Source organism: Herpailurus yagouaroundi, unplaced genomic scaffold (assembly GCF_014898765.1).
Source record: "Herpailurus yagouaroundi ecotype Mexico unplaced genomic scaffold, PumYag 67793, whole genome shotgun sequence".
Lineage (NCBI taxonomy): Eukaryota > Metazoa > Chordata > Mammalia > Carnivora > Felidae > Herpailurus > Herpailurus yagouaroundi.
In genome coordinates, this window is record NW_024420586.1 from 19,238,986 (window position 1) to 19,258,313 (window position 19,328).

The 19,328-nt window shown below is 46.3% G+C and overlaps 1 protein-coding gene and 1 long non-coding RNA gene across 16 annotated transcripts in view; one reads left to right on the plus strand and one right to left on the minus strand.

Annotated features, from left to right (window-relative positions):
* Window positions 1-2,807: 2,807 nt before the first annotated feature.
* The window catches only part of CASK (calcium/calmodulin dependent serine protein kinase), a 355,071-nt gene continuing 338,550 nt past the window's right edge, over window positions 2,808-19,328 (minus strand). For 6 of the 15 annotated variants that reach the window (XM_040468986.1, XM_040468995.1, XM_040468992.1 and 3 more), the window contains 6 exons: window positions 17,902-17,982; window positions 17,720-17,800; window positions 14,972-15,174; window positions 7,901-7,984; window positions 6,982-7,008; window positions 2,808-4,827 (listed from right to left, as the gene is read on the minus strand). In XM_040468986.1, the coding sequence (XP_040324920.1) occupies window positions 4,651-4,827; window positions 6,982-7,008; window positions 7,901-7,984; window positions 14,972-15,174; window positions 17,720-17,800; window positions 17,902-17,982 (653 nt within the window). In that variant the 3' untranslated portion in view covers window positions 2,808-4,650. The remainder of the gene's footprint in view (window positions 4,828-6,981; window positions 7,009-7,900; window positions 7,985-14,971; window positions 15,175-17,719; window positions 17,801-17,901; window positions 17,983-19,328) is intronic. The other 9 variants (XM_040468996.1, XM_040468993.1, XM_040468990.1 and 6 more) reach the window with 3 other exon arrangements.
* The window catches only part of LOC121026143 (uncharacterized), an 8,155-nt gene continuing 2,401 nt past the window's right edge, over window positions 13,575-19,328 (plus strand). Inside the window, exon 1 of the long non-coding RNA XR_005788276.1 lies at window positions 13,575-13,688. This is a non-coding gene — a long non-coding RNA (uncharacterized LOC121026143). The remainder of the gene's footprint in view (window positions 13,689-19,328) is intronic.

Consider the following 19,328-nt stretch of genomic DNA (forward strand, 5'->3'; position numbering starts at 1 on the left):
CCGGCGCTCGCCCCCCAGGCACCCCCCCCCCGGCCCCCTCCGCCCCCCGCGCCGCCACACACCAGCCTGCACGGGCGTCATTCCAGGACACAGCTGAGACTGGAAGTTGGTTCCGCCAATTCTTAGTCTTTTCAAAATGAGAAAAACAAAAAAGGCGGGCCACTCACTATGGAGGAACGCCTATTTCTGCTCCTAGACACAACTCCTTCTAAGAGGTTGCACTCATTCTGGGTCCCAAGATGGTGAATCCCAGGCATCTCTCGGTGAGAACGCCGGCAGCCAAGTTCTGACTTTCTGAGCATGCACAGGTATGGAGTTGTGCTTAGGGCCAGAAATGAGGTCGCCCGTGTGGTGACAAATGTCTCTTTCCATTTGCTTTTGCTCAGTCCGTTTGCACAGGTTCAAGAGAGTTGATGGAGGGTCAGGTGAAAGGCGGTGGGCACTGTGGATTTTCTATGTCTCCGAAGAGCTAAGACTTGGAGGGGCCTGTGCTAGAGACGGTGTGGCCCCCTCAGTCTCCTCTCCCTGTGGGCTGGGGTCTGCCCACCTTCTGCGACTCAAGAGTGGCAGCAAAAGGAGCAGATAAAAGGGATGTGGATGGGTGAATATACCCCTCATGGCCCTTTCTTCCCCTTCCTGGATGTGGGCCACAGCTGGACTTCACTCAGCCAGAAGACCAGAGACTTCCAATAACTCCAAGTTTAAGGCGAACCGATAAGTAAGCATGGGATAAGCCAATGGAACATCAAGTCTTACGGGGACAGTCCTTTAACCAATGACATCAAATAGGAAAACCTTAATTCTAAAGGGGTGAGAAAAGGGAGTTCTACCAAATGAGATGATTCACGATTAAAGCTTGTAGCCCTCCTGCAAGCTGCCTCAAAGAAGCAAAATGTCTTTCTAAGAGGAGAATTAATTAGAGGAGCAGAACAAGAGAAAGGTGCTCGGGGACCTTTAGCCTATGACAGGCCATAATCAGCCTTAGCATCTTAAGCTCTTGTAGAGGATGGAATTAGGAAGCAGTGTTCAGTTCTGGAAAAGCAAACTCCTCCCCTGCCCCTCAACACACACACACACACACACACACACACGCATGTGCATGTTTGATGACACAAAGAGGAGGAGGAGGGGGCGTGTGGTGAGGACGGCAAGGGGCTTGTCGACTGCAAGTTGCCTTCCCTTTCCAAGGGGACCGTGCGGGAGGCATCACAGTTAAGAACTTAGTAATGAAAAAATCTTCTTGCTAGCAGTAGCAGTGTGTTCTCTTTGCCCCAAGAGACTGACCTGAAACAAAGAAAAGGACATCACATCGGTGGGAGACAAGAGACTTTGATTTGGGCGGGCCTGTCCTTAAGGGCGCAGTGTCTGCTCTGGGCGTCTCCCTGTCCTGAGGGTGGCTCCTCAACTGACTAAACTTTTTCAAGGAATGAACTTGACTTCTCACTGAACAGGTGACTACGAGTGATTTGAAGACAAAAACTCTCCTCTGCAGTAATGACATCAAAACTTTCCCAAGATCACGGTGGTGTTGCATGCAGCCTCAAGTGGCTGGAGCCGGCGGTGTGACATTGAGCTGGACTTGGGGCAGAGAGGCCCTGCAACATATTTAGATGACCCGCCACCAACAGGACGGCCCCAGAAGAAAACCTTCTGAAGGCAAACAGCAGGAAGTAGGTCACCCATTTCTTTTCTTCTCTGAGCAAATATTTTAAACCATCTCATCTGACAGGAGATACACTTAATTGCATTTTAAAAAGCTACCAAATTATCTCTGCACTGGGAAACTTCCAGATGAATTGACATCTTCCTTTTTAGCATTGAAATTGTATAGGCTGTACATGCAGTAACTACCACCTTATTAAAAATATCAGGAACTTCTCTTTCCTCGTGTTAAAAACACCCCCCTTTTTTGCTGTGGGGGTGGGGTTGGGTGGGGTAGAGAACCCTCTGAAATATGGCTCAGTTGACCAGTGATAAGACTTAATAATTCTAATCATTTGCTCTGGCCTTTAAAAGGAACAAAACAAAATGATTTTGCTGATGGAATGGAAGCAGCGAAGCTTTTTAGTAATTTTCTCTGATTGCTTGGTGGATGATTGTAATGTAGCAGCGGCAGTTTTGTACGGAAATTACTGTGAGTTTAAGTGTTTTCTGGTAGGTCATAAAGACATTACTTTAGAGAAGGGCCTGTATTAGTGGAATGAACAGATGACCTCTCTGAGAAGTTCAGCCAGAACAAGTTCTGGGCGCAGGAACTTTGCCATCCACACAGTGGCAAGAACAGCGCCCGCCTTTGTGCCTCTCAGATGGGGAAGACAGGACCGGCGCTACAGCACTTTCTCAATTCCGGGGCCACAGACGTCTAGACTGGCATTGCTTTGCTCTTCTTCTGCTTGATCCACCTCTATCAATGTGGCTTAAGATTGGCATCATCAGCATCTCTGGAGATTCGGCCTCAAAGGGCCAGAGGGGGTGTGGGCTTTTCTAGCTGAGGGAGGGGCTTCGCGTCCCCATGTGTTAGTTGTATTCTTCTTTGTGCTTCATTGGAAAAGAGGTAGAGCGGGCACTTTCACAGTGAGAAGAGCCCGGATTGTGGTACCATCACAGGAATGAATGACTGGCCTTGGTATCAGATTTAAATCAATCCTGACACAGCTCTAAACAGCTTTTGGGGTTTCCCTTCTCCATCCATGGTGTCTCTGGTTTGGCGGTTTGGTCGCCCTGCCGTGGGGCCTCAATAGAAGCAGTTCATGCAACACCTTATAAGTTGCAAACTCATCCGGTCACTGACAAAGGACAACATCAGAGAGAAAAAAAAAAAATCATTGTTTAATAAGAGTTGTTGGGAGGGGAGGGTGACACCTTACAAGGAGAATACAAATGCCTCCTCTGTGTGGTCCTTCAAGAGGAGCCTTTTAGCTCACAACACAGCCTGCACATCCCGCCAAGGCACAAAGCAATGAGGTCATCTAACCGACAAGAAGCAAACAGGATGGTATTTTCTCAAGGATCGAAGGTTAACAGAACCACTTCACACCCTGACCCTCTAAGGAAGAATCTTCCGCTGACCTCTGGTCAAGAGTTGGAAAACCCCAGCCTGAATCTCCTGTACTGGAAGAATGTGACCTCATGGAAGGGCGATGAGATGGTTCATGTCTCTAAAGCAACAAGGGACGATGATTCTCCTGTGCCAAGGGATATAGCAAGAGGAAGGAGAAACCACAGACGGCCTCCGGTACGTGGGTGGCCCTCAGGCGCACTGCGCTCTGGGAGCCAGAGGCGGTCCGAGCTGTGCTCTGGCGGAGTATTTTGTTGTCCTGCCTACTGACAGTCACTCCTGGGCCTTCAGTGGTTCAATGAGCATCTAATGAATTACAAAATCTAAAAGATCATCAGCTTGTAAACCTCAACAAATCTGTAATGAAATGAAGGACCCAAAGGCATTTAATTATTGAACACATAAAAGGAAGTATATTTAAAAAAAAAATTGGTCAAACTGTCCTGTTAGTTATCATTTTAAAGGAATTTACAGGGCTGTTATAGATTATTCTTTTGGAATAATTCAGTTTATAGCAAATGCCTAAACTGGTTTCTTCATTGCACAGTATATTTTCTTAAAATGGGTGCTTTAAAACAATTACATACATATTAAAAATCCTCATTTCTCTGCTTAATTAAAATGTTAATACTCTCAGACAACACAGATCTGAAATGGTGAAACCAGCAATTCCCCCTCCCACCTTACAACAAATTAAATTGAGACAAAATTACAAACACATTTCACTACATGATTATTAATAAAAATCAGTTTCTTTTTTTTTTTTTTTTATAAAGTTGCCCGAAATGCAAGGGATGTGCATAGGTTTACAACTTAGTCATAATAGCATTTTATTCTTACTCCCCTGGGTGTGCCCCGTGAACGGAATGTACTTTGCTGTAGATTACAGATTGTTTTGTCCAACACAGACACACCGACAGCATAAACGCTCGCGACTGTCCACATGCATTAAGAGTCAAGACCCAACTTCAAATCTCTAAAAGGTTTACAGGGTGCTTCAAAGAGACAGTATCACATTATCTGGATGTTACATAAAGGACTTAAAAAAAAAAAAAGCTATTCTAAAAAAAAAAAAAAGAAAAAAGGCCTTTAGAAATTTATGACTGTTTTGTAATCACTAAGACTGATTATTTCAAATAAATAAAGGAAAGAAAGATATTCCAATTCATAAAATCAGACTCTAAAAAGAATGTAGTGTTCCACCCCCAGTCAAGGTAACAGAATCATTGTTTATTATTAAAATAGATTATAGAAAGCAGCATCTATTTTGTGCAGTTTTTAGGGGCCTTGGAAATAAAAAGCTATGATTTCCAAAAATATAACATTCCAAAGGATTGAATAATACATACATTTAAAGATACATTTTATTAAAGTTTAGGAGAACTGATTAAAAAAGATACTGTCTCTTTAAATGAGTGTGTAATTGTTTTCTCCTCCTATCTATTCGGACATGACAATAATTATAAATGGAGGTCACACTACAACTAGGTAGTCTCTAGGGACCATGACCTGCTGACACACGGCCGATAACAAAGAGGCTTTTCCATGTATGAGGTGGCTCCTGGGTTCGCGGCAGGTCTCTTGGGAGAGGCCTAATAGACCCAGGAGACCGGGACCCACTGCGGGGCTGTGCACACGAGCTCCACGGCTTCCTCCAGATGTCTGATTGTCTCATCAATTTCATTGTTGATAATTGTGAGATCAAAGTAGTGTGCGTATGTTCTCTGTAAGATATCGGACTCCTTCTGCAGACGCTGAAGAGATTCATCCTAAATGGCGGTGGGATGGAAGTCGGGGTAGGGCATGGGAGGAGGGAAAAAGCAAAGACAAGACAGAAGTCAGCTGGACTCTTTCTCTCTCCACGTTCCCGTTACTCCCAGTGTCACAAGCAGGCAAGGCTGGACCTCGATGTGCTGCATCGGGGCATGAGGCCAAGTCCGCTTTGTGACAGAGGACGCAGTGGGCCCTGCGATGGCAGGGTCACGGAGGAGCGGCCTGTGGCCCGACTGCTCACCATGCAACGGGAGCTCCATGCCAAACCGGGGGATCAGAGAAACCAGACACTCTTCGGCAAACACAACACCCCACCGGCCCGGCTGCTGCCATCTGCCCCAGCGGGAGCCAGTCTCCTGACCGACCGGCAGTGAGGGCTCCGGAGGTGAGGACAGAGCCCTGCATCCCCCTGCTTCCCTCTGTCCTCTGCTCGCACTTGTATGGGGCCCCAGAGCCCAGCTGCATCCGCACCAAGAAGCCACTGCCTCTGGCCAACAAATTAAGTTGCATTTTCCCCTCTTCTCCTTAGAGGTCCAACATGTTCCAGGAATTCAATTACGTATAATGGCCCTCGCTCAATAGCAGTGGATGCCAGAGGCAAAAGCTTTTTGGATGTTGCAAATAATGGATGAAATAAGGCCATTTCCCAGATACAACAGCAACTGGCATCTGATGAATCCCCTCAAACTGCTCTATGCTGGAAATGGCCAGATGTCACTGGTACCGCTCAGGGAAAAAACTCAAGGGAAAGCAGCGACTGAACTCTAGGGGGCTTTGCTGCAGGAAAGGACTTCCCCTCAACTCCTAGAGCTTGCTGCAGATCTCTTAAGGGCCACCAGAAAGTCTGCCTCTGGATCCTCACAGGGTGGATACCATTAGGTTGAACTTTCAATGGACAAATTCAAATCTGAGGCCAGAGAACTCTGTAAGTCAACTTTGCCCTGCCTCTCCCCCAACACGAGGTAGGTAAGGAAGGTATTGGGCTGAGTCTTACGTATGTGGAGATATAGTTAATACCTGTTTATGTGATTAGTATCTTTCCCCGACTGGAGCGTAAACTTGTCTGTGTGCCCGGTCATTGCTGTGCCCAGCATTTGGCACTGTGCCCCGCACACAGCAAGTGCTTACTTGGAAAGAAAGCCCCTGGCTAATATTGCCCATTATGGGGTTTGATGAGTGCAAACCTCTACTAGGTCCTACTATTCTACTAGGAAATGGAGGCCCATGATAACAGAGACCTCCAGAAACACTAAAGGATGCGGGAGCCATGGTGCCCAGAGCTGACTTAGGACCCCTCCTCTTCTCTGAGGCCCATCCATTATTTGTGAGAAACCCTTGCTGATGAGCCCCGGTCTGTGGGTGTGAGTCTCTGGGAAGGGGATCGAATGGGGTGTCACCGGATCCCATCACAGCACCATGGTGTGGGTGGACAGTTACGAGGCAAGCTAGGGACTCCATCTTTTCTCTCAGGATGCTCTGAAAGGATTGTCGGATGTGGTCTGTTGTTGTCTACTGGGATTTCAAAGCAGGGCATGGTATGCTGGGCCGTGCAATGTTAACTATTACAGTGTAGATAAGACCTCAGTTCCTCACCACCTTCTAAGGTCCTATCAACACGCTTCCCACTTGCACTTAGAGTATTTTCACTGTGGCTATACTTGACAACGAACAATGCAGAAGCCCCATTTTAGGAAACACTCATTCACCCAAAGACGGGAGTGAATCCTGCCAGCCTGGGAAGAGACCATTCCTACCACATCACTCTCTGGGCTAGGGGACTCCACTGAAAAACACCGTCCTGGGCCTCAGAGACCATGGGCAGACTTTAGGATTTACTCAGAAAGCTGGGTTGATGAAAACATTCAAGAAAATGTATGGCTGACGGCATCAATTTTTAAACGTAGCTCTCTTTACAGAAAAAGAAAGCTTCCTCTTAAGGACCTTACAAGCTGAAGCTATATTTGTCGGTTTATTCCTCTACAGCACTTGTCTGCGGGCTTGCCTTCCGCATGAGCAGGGTTTAACTCAGTGAAGACAAAATGCCTCTATTCTACCAGCAGAAGCCAGGATTTATGGGAAGGAAAGGTCTATGTTCTACATCTAGGAAAGGAAACAAGGTTGGATTTCATCACCTCCTAGCTGGTACTTACGGGCAATTTTCTGCACCATTTTGGCAGCTATGGAAAATTAGTAAAAGGGCAGGAAAACAGGCAAAAACAAAAAACAAAGATGACAATCCAAGAAAAATACATGGCAACCAAAGGATAAGCGCTAAGCACAACGTGGGGTTTCACACAGGCCAGGGTGTTAACGGAGATGGGAAAGGCGGATTTACAAAGGGATACGCCACTTGCAAACAACAGGACAAAAACTAATGACCGGAAGTAAGAGTAACATAGAAATTTAAAGATTTAGCCTTCCTCAGAGGCCTGCAACATGAACACTTCCAAGCCTGACTGTAGTGTTCTGGGCTCTGGTGGGTTTAGGCCAGTGGTTAACTGAGCAGAGCCAAGAGCCCTCTGGTGGTTTCTCGACCCAGCAGAAGCAATGGAGGACTCTGTGCACGAGACTCCCCGTAAGAGTGACCCTGCAGCAGATCAGCACGGATGCACTTACCAGACACTCCGTAACTACCCTCTGATCTGCCCAGCCACAGAAGGCCTCTGGGTCAGCTGGGTACTAGATGGTGATGCCAACTCTTGAATGCACTATCTCTGCGGCAGCTGCTGGCTTGATTTAGCCTGACAGGGGACAGAGCTCATGTCCAGGTTTGGTGGTCTCCAGGGACCTGCATGGGCTCCGCTCCAGAGGCTGCCTGAGGGAACTCGGGCAGCTGGGCCAGGGTCATGGGTTCCTTATAGCGCTCTTCTGGCAAAGCAATCACTGGCCTAGAGCTGGGCCTGTGGCCTGCCACTGTCTTAGCCCAGCGCCCATTAGGGGTGGAGAGGGCCACAGTGGCTCGGCAAGCTTCCACGCCTTCATTTCCTCGTCTTACTGATGTGGGGCTTTGGTCTTGCACACAACACACACATGGATCCTAACGGCGGGTAAAAACGGAGCAGCACTTACCTCATTTAAACCTGGAGTGATAGTCGGTGCGGCAATAAAAACAACAAAAGGAGCAAACTCTGCAGTCCTCAGGACCTTCAGTGCCTGTGTACAAAGCAAAAACTGGAACTTAGAAATCATGAGTGCAGCATTTAATGGAGTCCGTAAGAAATCACACAACGGAAAAAACCCTTGATTCAAAGTTTTGGCAAGGGATTATTGAATTTACCAGCTTTATAAGTAACTTCTGTTACTCCTTTTCTTCCAAAGGATGGACCACAGCCATCAGCAAATAAAAGGTGACAAACCGGACATTTTAAAAACTGAATCTCATGAATCAATAGGACTGACTTTTCTTCAGCCACGTCAACACTGATTATGTTGGTTAAGGTTCATTTAAACCTGGCTATTAGCTGTAGCCTTTTTAGTTGATAGGAAATGTGTTTTGGGGTAGGCTTGGATCATTGTGCGGGCTCTGCCACTGAGCTACAGCCCACTTCACCCCATTTTAACCTTCGAACTGCTAACAAGGCTAGTGGGTCCCTGCCACTGTCACTGTGAAGCCATGTTCACACTTACGGGGCCTTCTGAGTCGCCCTGATGCCAGGCCCCGTGGGGCTCACGGGGGAAGAGAGACCTTGTCTGGGGCTGGAGTCGGGAGACACTAAATGAGCTCTGTGGCTGCGGGTAATTGGAGGCCAGCAGGAAAACACTGTGTTGGAGGGAGAGGGGCCCCTGAGGCTGATGCAGTTCCCTTCAGAGGCATAAAACATGTTGAATGGTGCAGCCACCAGTTTGCACAGACACAGTGCCAAGCTGGCATCCCATGCCCTAGGAGTCGTTTCTGGTAAGGGAGTGCTTGTCAGCTCCTCCCGGGGGGGGGGGGGGGGAAACGTGACCCTGCAATGGGCTATGGATTCCCCTGCATGGGACAAAAACTCCAGCATACGTGGGTACACAATTCACAGGTGTCTGGTGTGTCATTAATTTGCACCGCAGCGAATAGTATCTTGCTGTCCTTCATCTGAGCATTTAACATGCGTGTTCTGCTACCTACGTATCTGGCTTTCTAAATGGCCTTTCAGTGGTTTGCTTTGCTCTGTTCCTACTCCTCCCTCTTTTGCCTGGTTCACGGTGGTAGCAACGAGACCGGTCACTCTGCCCCTGTACTAAAAGCCTGCTACTAGAATGATCGATCCTTCTGGCAAGGCAAATTCCATCATATTGCTCCTTTACTCCAAACCCTTCCACAGCTCCTTCTCGGCCTTGGGATAAAATGTACACTCCTTAGCATGAATGCTGAATCCCTCGGTCCTGAGCTGGCCTGTGCTTATCTCAGTCTCTCTCTACACCTCTCTGCTGCTTCCCCCTCTTCCAAACAGCCTTGCTGAACCACTTCCAGTTCCAGAAAGGGCCACACTCTGCCTTCCCAGCTTTGTCTTACTACTCCCTCTGCCTGGATGCTCCGTCCCCATTCTCCCTTTGGCATGGCTGAATGATCCGTGAGCACCTGGCTCTGGTGTTCTTTTGTCTGCAAAGTCCTCTGTGGGCTCTGAGCCAGGCCGTGGGCCCCCTCCCCCCCCGACCATGGGACCCAGGATGCTGCACACCAAGTACCCAGATACCAGAGGGTGAGCTTACAGGCAGGGGCGATGTCTTGTTCAGTCATCTCCCTTGTGCCCTGTATGGCAGCCGGCATAAACTGTGTTTATGGTAAAATGAAAATGGAAAAGCAGCACACAGGATTGGCAGAAAATGTTTGACCAGTGGGCACTGTGCTTGGTGGCTGAAGGGAACCTCTTGGCCTCTGACCATACGGAGCTGTGAGAGACCAACAGGGATGATAAAGGTTTAGTGCAAGGTTCACTTTCACTGGGATTGGGTTTCTGAATCCCAGCCACACAGGATCTCCTTGTGGGTTAAGGGGGCCCAGCACATTGTTTCAGCCGTCATATCAAAGTGCTTCAGTTGTGGACATCACATTCCCCTCAGGAGAAAGCTCTTTGGGTCTGCCTATGCTCCCTTTTGACAGAGGTAATTGGCAATTTCTTTCCCAACCCTTTTGTGATTGAGAGTTCTGTTAAGGAATAAATATCATGGAAAAGTCCATATATAGCTCAATTGAGCTAAACAGGGATCTTCCTTTGGAAATCTCCTGTGAATATAATTTTGGGCCTCTTTTTCTGTCCTTCCTGTGCTCATAAATCAGGAGGCTCAGGGTCAGTTGAGACAGAAGGTTTCTTCGTCCACCCACAGCCAGCCTCTAGGCAACTGAGATGGGGAGATATCCCAGTTCACGGTTCCTACCCTTGCTTCCATCCCTGAAGTGACTCCACGCACAGAGGGAGCCTAGATGCCGAATGGAACGCACTGGTGAAGTTGAGAATGACACCTCAGGCGTGAAACGGCTTTTTTTCTGCTCAGTAACCCCAGCCTGAAAGCCACCCAATTCTCTGAAATTTTAAATGCCAGCCTGCGATTGTTTTTGCAACGCCAGAAAACACACTCCTGGGCAACCATAAACTCCCCGCAGATTACCCTTCTCTGTGCAGCATGCACACCCTTCGCCTTTATCCATCCGGACGCGAAGATCATTCCGCACTGTGTGCTGCCCAGTGCTCTCGTGTTCACGAATCAGGTTATATTCCCTTAGCAGCTAATTCCAAGGAAAGAACTGGCATCCTTCTAGCAGATAAGGATGATGTGATCCACGACATTCCCCTTTTTGTCCTGCTCGCCAGGACGTTCAGAGCCAAACTGCACGCTGATCAGAGTAAATACAGTGGCCTTTTCATGGCTTTGATTTTCGATTTCGATACTAGGTTACTTTCTTTTCTTTTCCTATGTCATTATATTTTCAAAAATGAAAAGACCCCCTCAAATCCTGAGATTTTCTTGTCCAGTAGCCCTCATGTCTTCACCACAGTCACCACACATTTCCTCAGGTGTCCCCAACTGCTCGACTTACAGGCTTAAGTGCGTGCCTTTTTTGGTGTGTGCGTGTAGTCTCTGCTTGCCTGGGGTTTAGGGTCACTTCAGGGACAGTAAATGGAACGGCTTCACCAAGATTCCCTCCCCTCAGGCTGTTAACAGGGGACTTCAAGAGGTCTCTTAAACCCTCTTCCTTCTGACTGAAGACGAGACACAAGTTTGTCCGTATTTACAGGCAAATATTTCTTTCTGAATCCCGGAGAGGTGGGGGAGTCTAGAAAGGTCACTGAAAATACGCTGGATTTAAACAGCCAAAGCAACATTAGGTTTAACATACATTTAAAGTTAAGTCTTTAGTTCTCTTCTGTGGAGACATGAATTGATTTTATGGCTCATATATGGCCAACAGTTGGTCCCAGGTTACCACCCATAAGGAGTGAAAACATATTTGATCAAGTCCCTAAGACGCAGATAGCTTTAAGACATATCTGCTTTGCAAACTTAGAAAGTGTATAGGGGCAAGTGTCTGAGTCATTCTACACAAAAATATAAGGGTTTAAGGAAAAGCACTATGACCCCAGAGATAATCTTTCACAAAACGGCCCCTAGTTCAGAACCTGGCTCTTGTTTTGAAGTACAGATTCCTAACAAGACTGCGGCTACCCCTTGTTGACAACCTTTCCCTCTACGGGCAAAAGCCAAAACACAAGTATTCTGCTACCGTTAACTTGTTAAGGCAGCAAATGCATAAACCAGAGTAAAATTAAAATATAAAATATAAAACCATCTCAGTAGGTTTTGATGACACGCTGGTGCTATCACAGTTGTAGCTTTAGGGACATAGATTATTTTCTGGGCCATAGCTTCATTTAAAAACATTTTTTAAAAAATGTTTATTTTGGAGAGAATGTGTATATGAGTAGGGTAGGGGCAGAGAGAGAGGGAAACACAGAATCTGGAACAGGCTCCAGGCTCCGAGCTGTTAGCACAGAGCCTGATGTGGTGCTCAAACTCATGAACCGTGAGGTCATGACCTGAGCCGAAGTTGGACGCTTAACCGACCTAGGCACCGAGGTGCCCCTCCATAGCTTCATGTCCGTGAGAAAGAAGTTCTACGGTTTTTCCTCAGGTTTGACTGCCTTATTGATTTTTCTAAACATTAAAAAAAAAAAAAAAAGATTTAAATCCTAGGACTACATATAAGATAGACCAGCTTCAGGATTCCCAGGGTCACCTCTTCCAGGATGGAACAGTGGAAGGAGGCGGGGGCTGGCTGTAAGAAAACCGAAGCCCCAACCAACACTGTCCAAAGCTGAAACCTCACTCTCACTCGAGCTACACCTTGGTTCTTCATCTGCAAAGGAGGACACAGATACCTCTGTCTCGGGGTTCCAAGGATTAAGGAAAGAGTACTCATGCTTGCAAAATACACAGCACTGTAGGAACACACCTTTTCTTCTCATTTTAAAAGAAGCAGATTGCTAGTTTGCTTCTAGGGTAATCTTAACTGTGGCCCTCTAGGTTTGAAGCTGGACTACAACGTCTTCACATATTAGACATGTGTTCAATTGGGCCTAAGCTGTCTAAAATAATTTAAGAGAGGGCCGCCTGGGTGGTTGAGCTGGTTAAGTGTCCGACTTTGGCTCAGGTCATGATCTTGAGGTTCATGTCTGGCTCCGTGCTGACAGCTCAGAGCCTGGAGCCTGCTTTGGATTCTGTGTCTCCCTCTCTCTACCTCCCGTGTTCATGCTCTGTCTCTCAAAAATAAAGAAACCTTAAAAAATTTTTGAAAAAATAAATAAGCTAAGAGAGCACGAAATAATAGACCCAAATGCAATAAGCCGAACACCAGTGTTAGGTGGTCTATGGTCCACAAGTCAGCAGTGGCAGGTGTGAGCCACATGGCATTTCTGCTGTTGGGGAGTTTTTGATGTAGACCGAGGCACTCATTTCATCCTCACCAGCTTCTTATTTGTATTCTTAGCTCCCAAGACGATGCTTGGAAGACAAGAAGTGCTTCATACAAACTGGAAGCATCCAGCTGTCCGTGAGATCTAATAGTGGGGGATCACACAGGCTGGGCAGGAAAGGGTGAGGAGAAAGGCATTCTAAGGTCAGAGCCTCCTGGAGCCGGTTGTCCTGAAGGCAGGGTGCCAGCGTTGCCCATCCCGGGGAGAGAGTGGGCCAAAGGCAGGGAAGCCCAAGGGAGGAGCCCTGGGGGTGCGGAGCCCGTGGGCCTCTGCGGCTGTGCTACTGAGTGCAAAGTCCGCATGGGAGCAGGACCGGGCTCCAGTCCAGGTCAGCCCCGGGTGGTCCAGGGTAGGTGAGCCGGGACCAGCATGGTTGACCAGACCAACCGAGAGGAGCGGGGCCTGGCCGATCGATACCCGTTCCCAGCCTCGGGGCTGGGTGGCCCTGAGAGACCCCTGTTCTGAGGTGGGGACACAGGAATGCATGAGCTCATCCAGCAGTCAGGGGAGCAGGGAGAGAGCACCCTGCCTGGGCGTGGGGCGCTCTGGTGCCCATGCCGCTGTACAAACGGCTGCTGTGGATGTCCTGATGAGGCCGTGAGGGCTCCCACTCAGCGTGTGACCTGGCGAGGGCACAGGGAGAGTTGGGCGCCAGGGGCAGAGTGGCATGGCAGCCGCTGAGGCAGAAAGCCCTCGAAAGTGGACTTAGGTCAGGGAGAGGGGTCTGAAGAGCCCTGCAGTCAGCATACTGCTAGAGACCTTACTACCAGCAGAAAATGACATTCAGGCGAAGACCAGTGTGGGACCCAAGGACGGGATGCCGAAGACCACACGACCAGGATGGAGACTGCCTCTAGCCACCCCCCACCAGAAGACTTTGCCAAGCCCTGGTAAGGAGGGCTTTGTAGGTAAGGAGAGATCAAGCTGTGTTCCACATGACATGTTTAGTTCTCTACAGGTCCGAGCTCACTGTCAAGTGTACCGTACAGTGTTCACCGTGCTGCTTTCCTCCCCAGCCCCTTAAGCAGATTCTGAGTTCAAGAACCCCATCAGCTTCTGTGAAATGGAAACGGGTGTAGCCACTGGCCACGATGTTATGGTCTTGGGTCACATAGACGCTGCTGCCAGCTGCTGTCCTCCCTTTGGGCATGGCTAGGGGACCAAGTTTCATATGGTGGCCCTTGAACAGGGGCCATCCCTGCCTGGGATAGCCAGGTAAGCCTGGTGAAGTGGAGCCTGCCTGAGGGGAGCTGGTCTACTGTGTTGGCAGGTGGTATATGGATTGCTAAATATAAGTGATAGGGATTTGGCACACAGATCAGCCTTAGAAACGGAAGGCCCAGGACTCACATGGGGACCCACAGGCTTCTCCTGGAACTTGCCCCAATGTCTCCAACACCCTTCCTACTGGACTTGAAGTCCTGCTTCTGCTTGCTTTGTCTTCAGAGATGAAAAAAATAGCTTGTCAGCGTGTGTGTGTGTGTGTGTGTGTGAGAGAGAGAGAGAGAGAGAGAGAGAGAGAGAGAGAGAGAGAGAGAAGCTTAGGGCTTCTCTACAGATTATCCAGTCATTCCTGTGTCTGGCTCCAAGTCCCTCCAAGCTCTCCATATCCCTCCTAGTTCTAGCCCGGGGTTGGGCATCATCTTCAGTAAAGAGACGGTGGAGGCTGAGAGCCACCATGGGTCTCCCTCCCTGCCCCATCTGGCACTCCCTGGGCTCACTCCTGCTTGCTTTCCTAAAGCCAGTGCTGTGTTTCAGACCCCGACCCAGGCCCCAGGATCAGAGTTCATTGATGGTGATGAACAGAAGACGCCGGGAGAGGCTCTGACAGTCCCATGTGAGCTGAACCGGGAGAGAAAAGGGGGCTGTTGTGATCACAAAGTGCCCAAGTCTCATCCTGAGGTCAGATTATTGTAGGATTTCTGGCAGCACAGACCCAATCGGGTACTTTCATTGAGCTTCTGAGTATAATGAATCTCGTAAGAGTATACTGTTGCTTCTTAAATACACGGTGTGTGCACCGAGCTCAATGATCAGTTTGCATTCTAGACTGTCAACCCATGATGCCTGCATTACGATACTTTCCTGTAGTTATTATATGACCCACGCTGTTCTGATGGCGCTTTTGATTTCAGAACCTGAGCTTATCATGCAGGCAGGTGGATGGGGGCAGCGTGTGGCTGGGTGTTACCTGAGGCTCCACGTCCAGTATTGCAATCAGGCCCTGCTCATGGATCTTCCGGATGGTCTCCAGTTTTGTCCCATACATCGCATCCTCATGGCTGCCATACTCCAAGTACTCGTTATTAGAGATGTCTTGCATCATTTGGTCATGAGATACAAAGTAATAATTCTTTCCATTTTCTTCATCTTTCTTTGGAGGTCTGGTTGTATCTGCAAAGAAAGTCACATATCAAGAGAGGCTCAAAAGGCTGAGCTCATGATCTGATGCTCCCAATGGACCTACCCAAGCCCAAAATCTTGAGAGCTGTGGATTTTTCCAGTATAGGTCTCATGCTACGTTCCCCGCCCCCCCCCCCCCCCCCCAGTAGCTTTGTAGAACTAAATTCTCAGCACCATGTTTATCTGCGTGACATCGGACCACAAAAACTGGTTAGTTGTTTGGTCTGGTGAATCCTTCAGTGTTTAGATGAGATTTATTTTATCTCTTCATGGGTCTCTACAGGACAAAGACACTGACCCAAGATTAACATAACTTACTGTATGCTTTAATGCAGTTACTTCTTAAGCAGAAGGAAAAAAGAAGAGTTAAAAAAAAAAATGGAAAACCACATATGGTTATTTAAATTTAAATAAATTAAAATTAAAATGTCAGTTCCTCAGTCTGGCTAGCCACATTTCAGGGGTTCAGTAGCCACATGTGGCTCATGGTTACTATAATGGACACTACAGATATTGAAAATTGTCACTATCAGAGAAAAGTTCCATTGGATAGTGCTGGTCTACGGCAGCTTGCAAAAGAGAATGTTAGAATACAGCAAAAGGTGTACTACATTGAGAATCCAATGACCTTGGCCAGATGTGGCCATAATAGTTAGTAAAGATCTACACCATGAGTTGGCAAACTATGGCCTATGAGTCAAATATAGCCTGCTTTTATAAATAAAGTTTTATTGGAAAACATCCATGCCCATTTGTTTACATATTGTCTATGGCTACTTTCATGTGATAATGGCAGAGATGAGTAGTTGTGACAGAGACCATGTGGCCATCCATGCCTCAAATATTTACTATCTAGTCCTTTATAGAAAAGGTTTGCTGACCTGTGGCCCAAGAGAACATGTACTAAAATATTGGCCGGTAAGTCCTAGTTCTGTGGGAGACTGACAGGACCAGTGTTCTGCAAAACACAATTTAGAAAATGTCTTTCTAGACACGCCAGGAACACTGGTTTAAATCTTCCTTCCTCCCACTTTTTTCCTTTCTTCTCTCCTTCTCTTTTTTTCTTTCCTTCCTCCCTCTCCCCTTCCCCTCCCCTTTCTTTCAGTTTCCATCATTGGACAAGGACAAACTTTATGCTCCCCTTTGCTGTGTGCATGGGTCCAAACCCATGGGGAACTGCCCCTCTCTCCTACCCCAACTGGATGGACTATTAGAACTTCCAAGTGCTCATGGATGTTCCAATGTAGATGTTTTAAACAACTCTTTCTCCAGGCACATAAAAGCTGAAGAGATGGCATCATGTGTTGATGCTGTACGATGCTTAGTCATCTCGGTAGGCAAACATATGCTATATACGCATCTGGGGTCAAATATTTGAGAGAGGGACCTCATGACTCACATGACTGAGGTTGGCAATGTATGCTTCAAAACCAAGCTAGTTAACTGGCCGTTTAATAACATGGACGTTCAATTGTTATGTAACCAAGAAGAAACTTAATGTTAGTTAAGCTTGCTATACTTCTGATCCAGACATAAGGAGAATTAAACGAATACTTCAAAGCGTTTTACTAGAAAATCCCAGAGGTACCAAATGAAATGGTGTTTGATGAATTTCCTTTTTTGTGTAAATCAGACAGGGTTCTGGAAGGAGGGTGTGGTCTTATGAAGCCCCACAGCTCTCTGGGGCGTAGAGAAAACCGTAAGTGGTGTTGACCTGGCTTCAGGAAGGCAACAGAAGACCCTACTGGGAAGAGCCAATCTTCCCATTTTCTCTTTTTGGTCTTATAACTCACTCCCCTTTAGTCCTTCCCACCTCGAACAAAACTGTATCTTCCAGAAAGCTTCTGGGATTCAAACTATAAACTCTGGTACAACAGTACTGAAAACAGTGATAGCAGTAACATGACTGCTCTTTATCCAGTATTTGCTAGTGCTTCCTAATCTCAAATATTCTTTACATTCCTGGAATTACTTCATCTTACAGTTGAGGACACAGGGCAAGAAGTTAAGGGTGAGATAGAGAAAATAAAGGGAATAAAAATATTACAGATTTAAAATTCTTTATAAGAACCACCCGATGGTACACTGGCTTTTCAAAGTGATGAAAGTCAATAACTTAGGTACGTTTCAGGAGAATATCGTTCTATCAAAGAACACTGTGCTATCAGATCTATTTTTCCGAAGAAGAATTCATCTGAGTCATGTCCCAGCCATACTGCTGGGAAAATCAGGTCACAAATAGAGTGGATGAGCCCAATTTTGTTAAAAAACAACAATGACAAGCAAATCGCACGCTGCCTACGTTTGCCCTGAGAGAAGCTTGTGGGAGTCTACAATAGAATGTTTACGGTGCCACTACTGGGCAAATGTGGTCAGGATTACTGTTAATTCATTTTCTTCTTTGTTCTGCTTTGGATCTTCCAGATTTCCCCTAACGAGTAGTTACAGCTTATATAATAGAAAAAAAATACATTAACTACAACATTTAAAAAGTACTAGGACTAGTATACTTAAAAGAGAGTGAGACATAGCTTACGTGGAATAGGGTATGCAAACCGGTCTGGGTGCTTTGTGATGAGAGTGTTTTTTATGTGTCTTCTCCCAACACCGTGCGCACCTATGTCATTTTAAAAGAAGGTGAAATTGACAATTGTTAGTAACATTTGCAAAATGTGTTCAAGATGACATTAACAAAGTTACTTATACAGTCAAACTTACCTAATAAGACTAGTGTTTTCCTTTTGAATGCCGGCAGTTTTACTACTTCTTCATATGTAACGAGATCTAATTGATCGAACACTACAATACAAAGATTTAGAAGAAAGGTAAATCTACAGGAGTATTTCACGTACATCAATTATTTTACTGGCAGAACTAAAGTTATAGTAAAACTGTGTCTTAAAAAAATAGAAGTCCAACTTATGGTCTGAGCTTTCGTGTAATTTTAGTCCTATAACCTTTTGGGAGAAAATTTCATTTTTAAGCCCATGAAAATGCACTTTAGAACCAGGGGCATCCAAAGATACGCTGAGCACATGCATAAAAGTCCAATTCTAAGAGATACTGCATATCTTGTCATGCAGTATCCAACAAGTCATACAAATTCATTCAAAACCACATGCTGTTCATATTTTTGCAATTCTAAGAAATTAGCATTACTAAAAAGAAAATGTCTGCAGACATTGACCAACATGAATATAGCATGAATGCAACTAAAGTTAACCAAGAAGGAGGCCACTAGATTATTTCTAGGGATGGATGAGAGATGCATGGACAGCTGGTCTTTTAACTTCATGGTTCTTTCTTTCAGCGGAGGTGCTGAAGGTAGCATGCTAGATTCTTTCAAAGTCAAGTTCTGAAACTATGATTTCACAAGCTTTTGAAATGAGCATCTCACAAGTTTTACTGTAAACCAGCTCTCCATTCGATGGAGAGTCTTGGGTATATAAGTAGGGAAACATGCTTCCTTGGGTCCCAAACTTTGTCAGCCCATGTGTGGTCAGTCAGGATGGACGAGATGCAAAGAAGCGTGAAGCAGAGTCTGAGCTGGGAAACCTTTGCAAAAGGGGAGTTCTCGAATCATTACAGACTGAGAATAAATACTTAAAAAAACTATTTTTTGGAAACCTGCCTCTTAACAGAACTGTTACCAAAACTTTCCCAAGAGGACGACTATTCCTGTTGAAGTTCAAGGTAGTCTGGTTCTCACACACATTTGAAAATTCTCACATGAAGGCTAAAATCATGAATCTGTGTTTCCTATAATGGATTTCTGTATGGTGATATCGCAGTGTTGTCAGGCACACACTGAAATTTCTTTTTAAAATAATATTGAATAAGCTCTAGGTTTCAGAGGGTTTGAAATAAAATCAATAAAATTGATGCCTTAGTTTAATAAAGGGATCTGGGATGCTTCAATCATTAAGAGAAGCTTCTGCTCCCTGAAACAATATGGCCAAATGCTTTTGGCTCTCAGCTCAGTCCTTAACATCTGTGATCTTCCCAGTAGCAAAGAACCTTAAAATGCAAAATAGGATACTCTGGAATGCAACAGATCAGAAACAAATGAACAAAAGTATCATTCCCAAACTACTAAAAAGAAAGAAAGAAAGAAAGAAAGAAAGAAAGAAAGAAAGAAAGAAAGA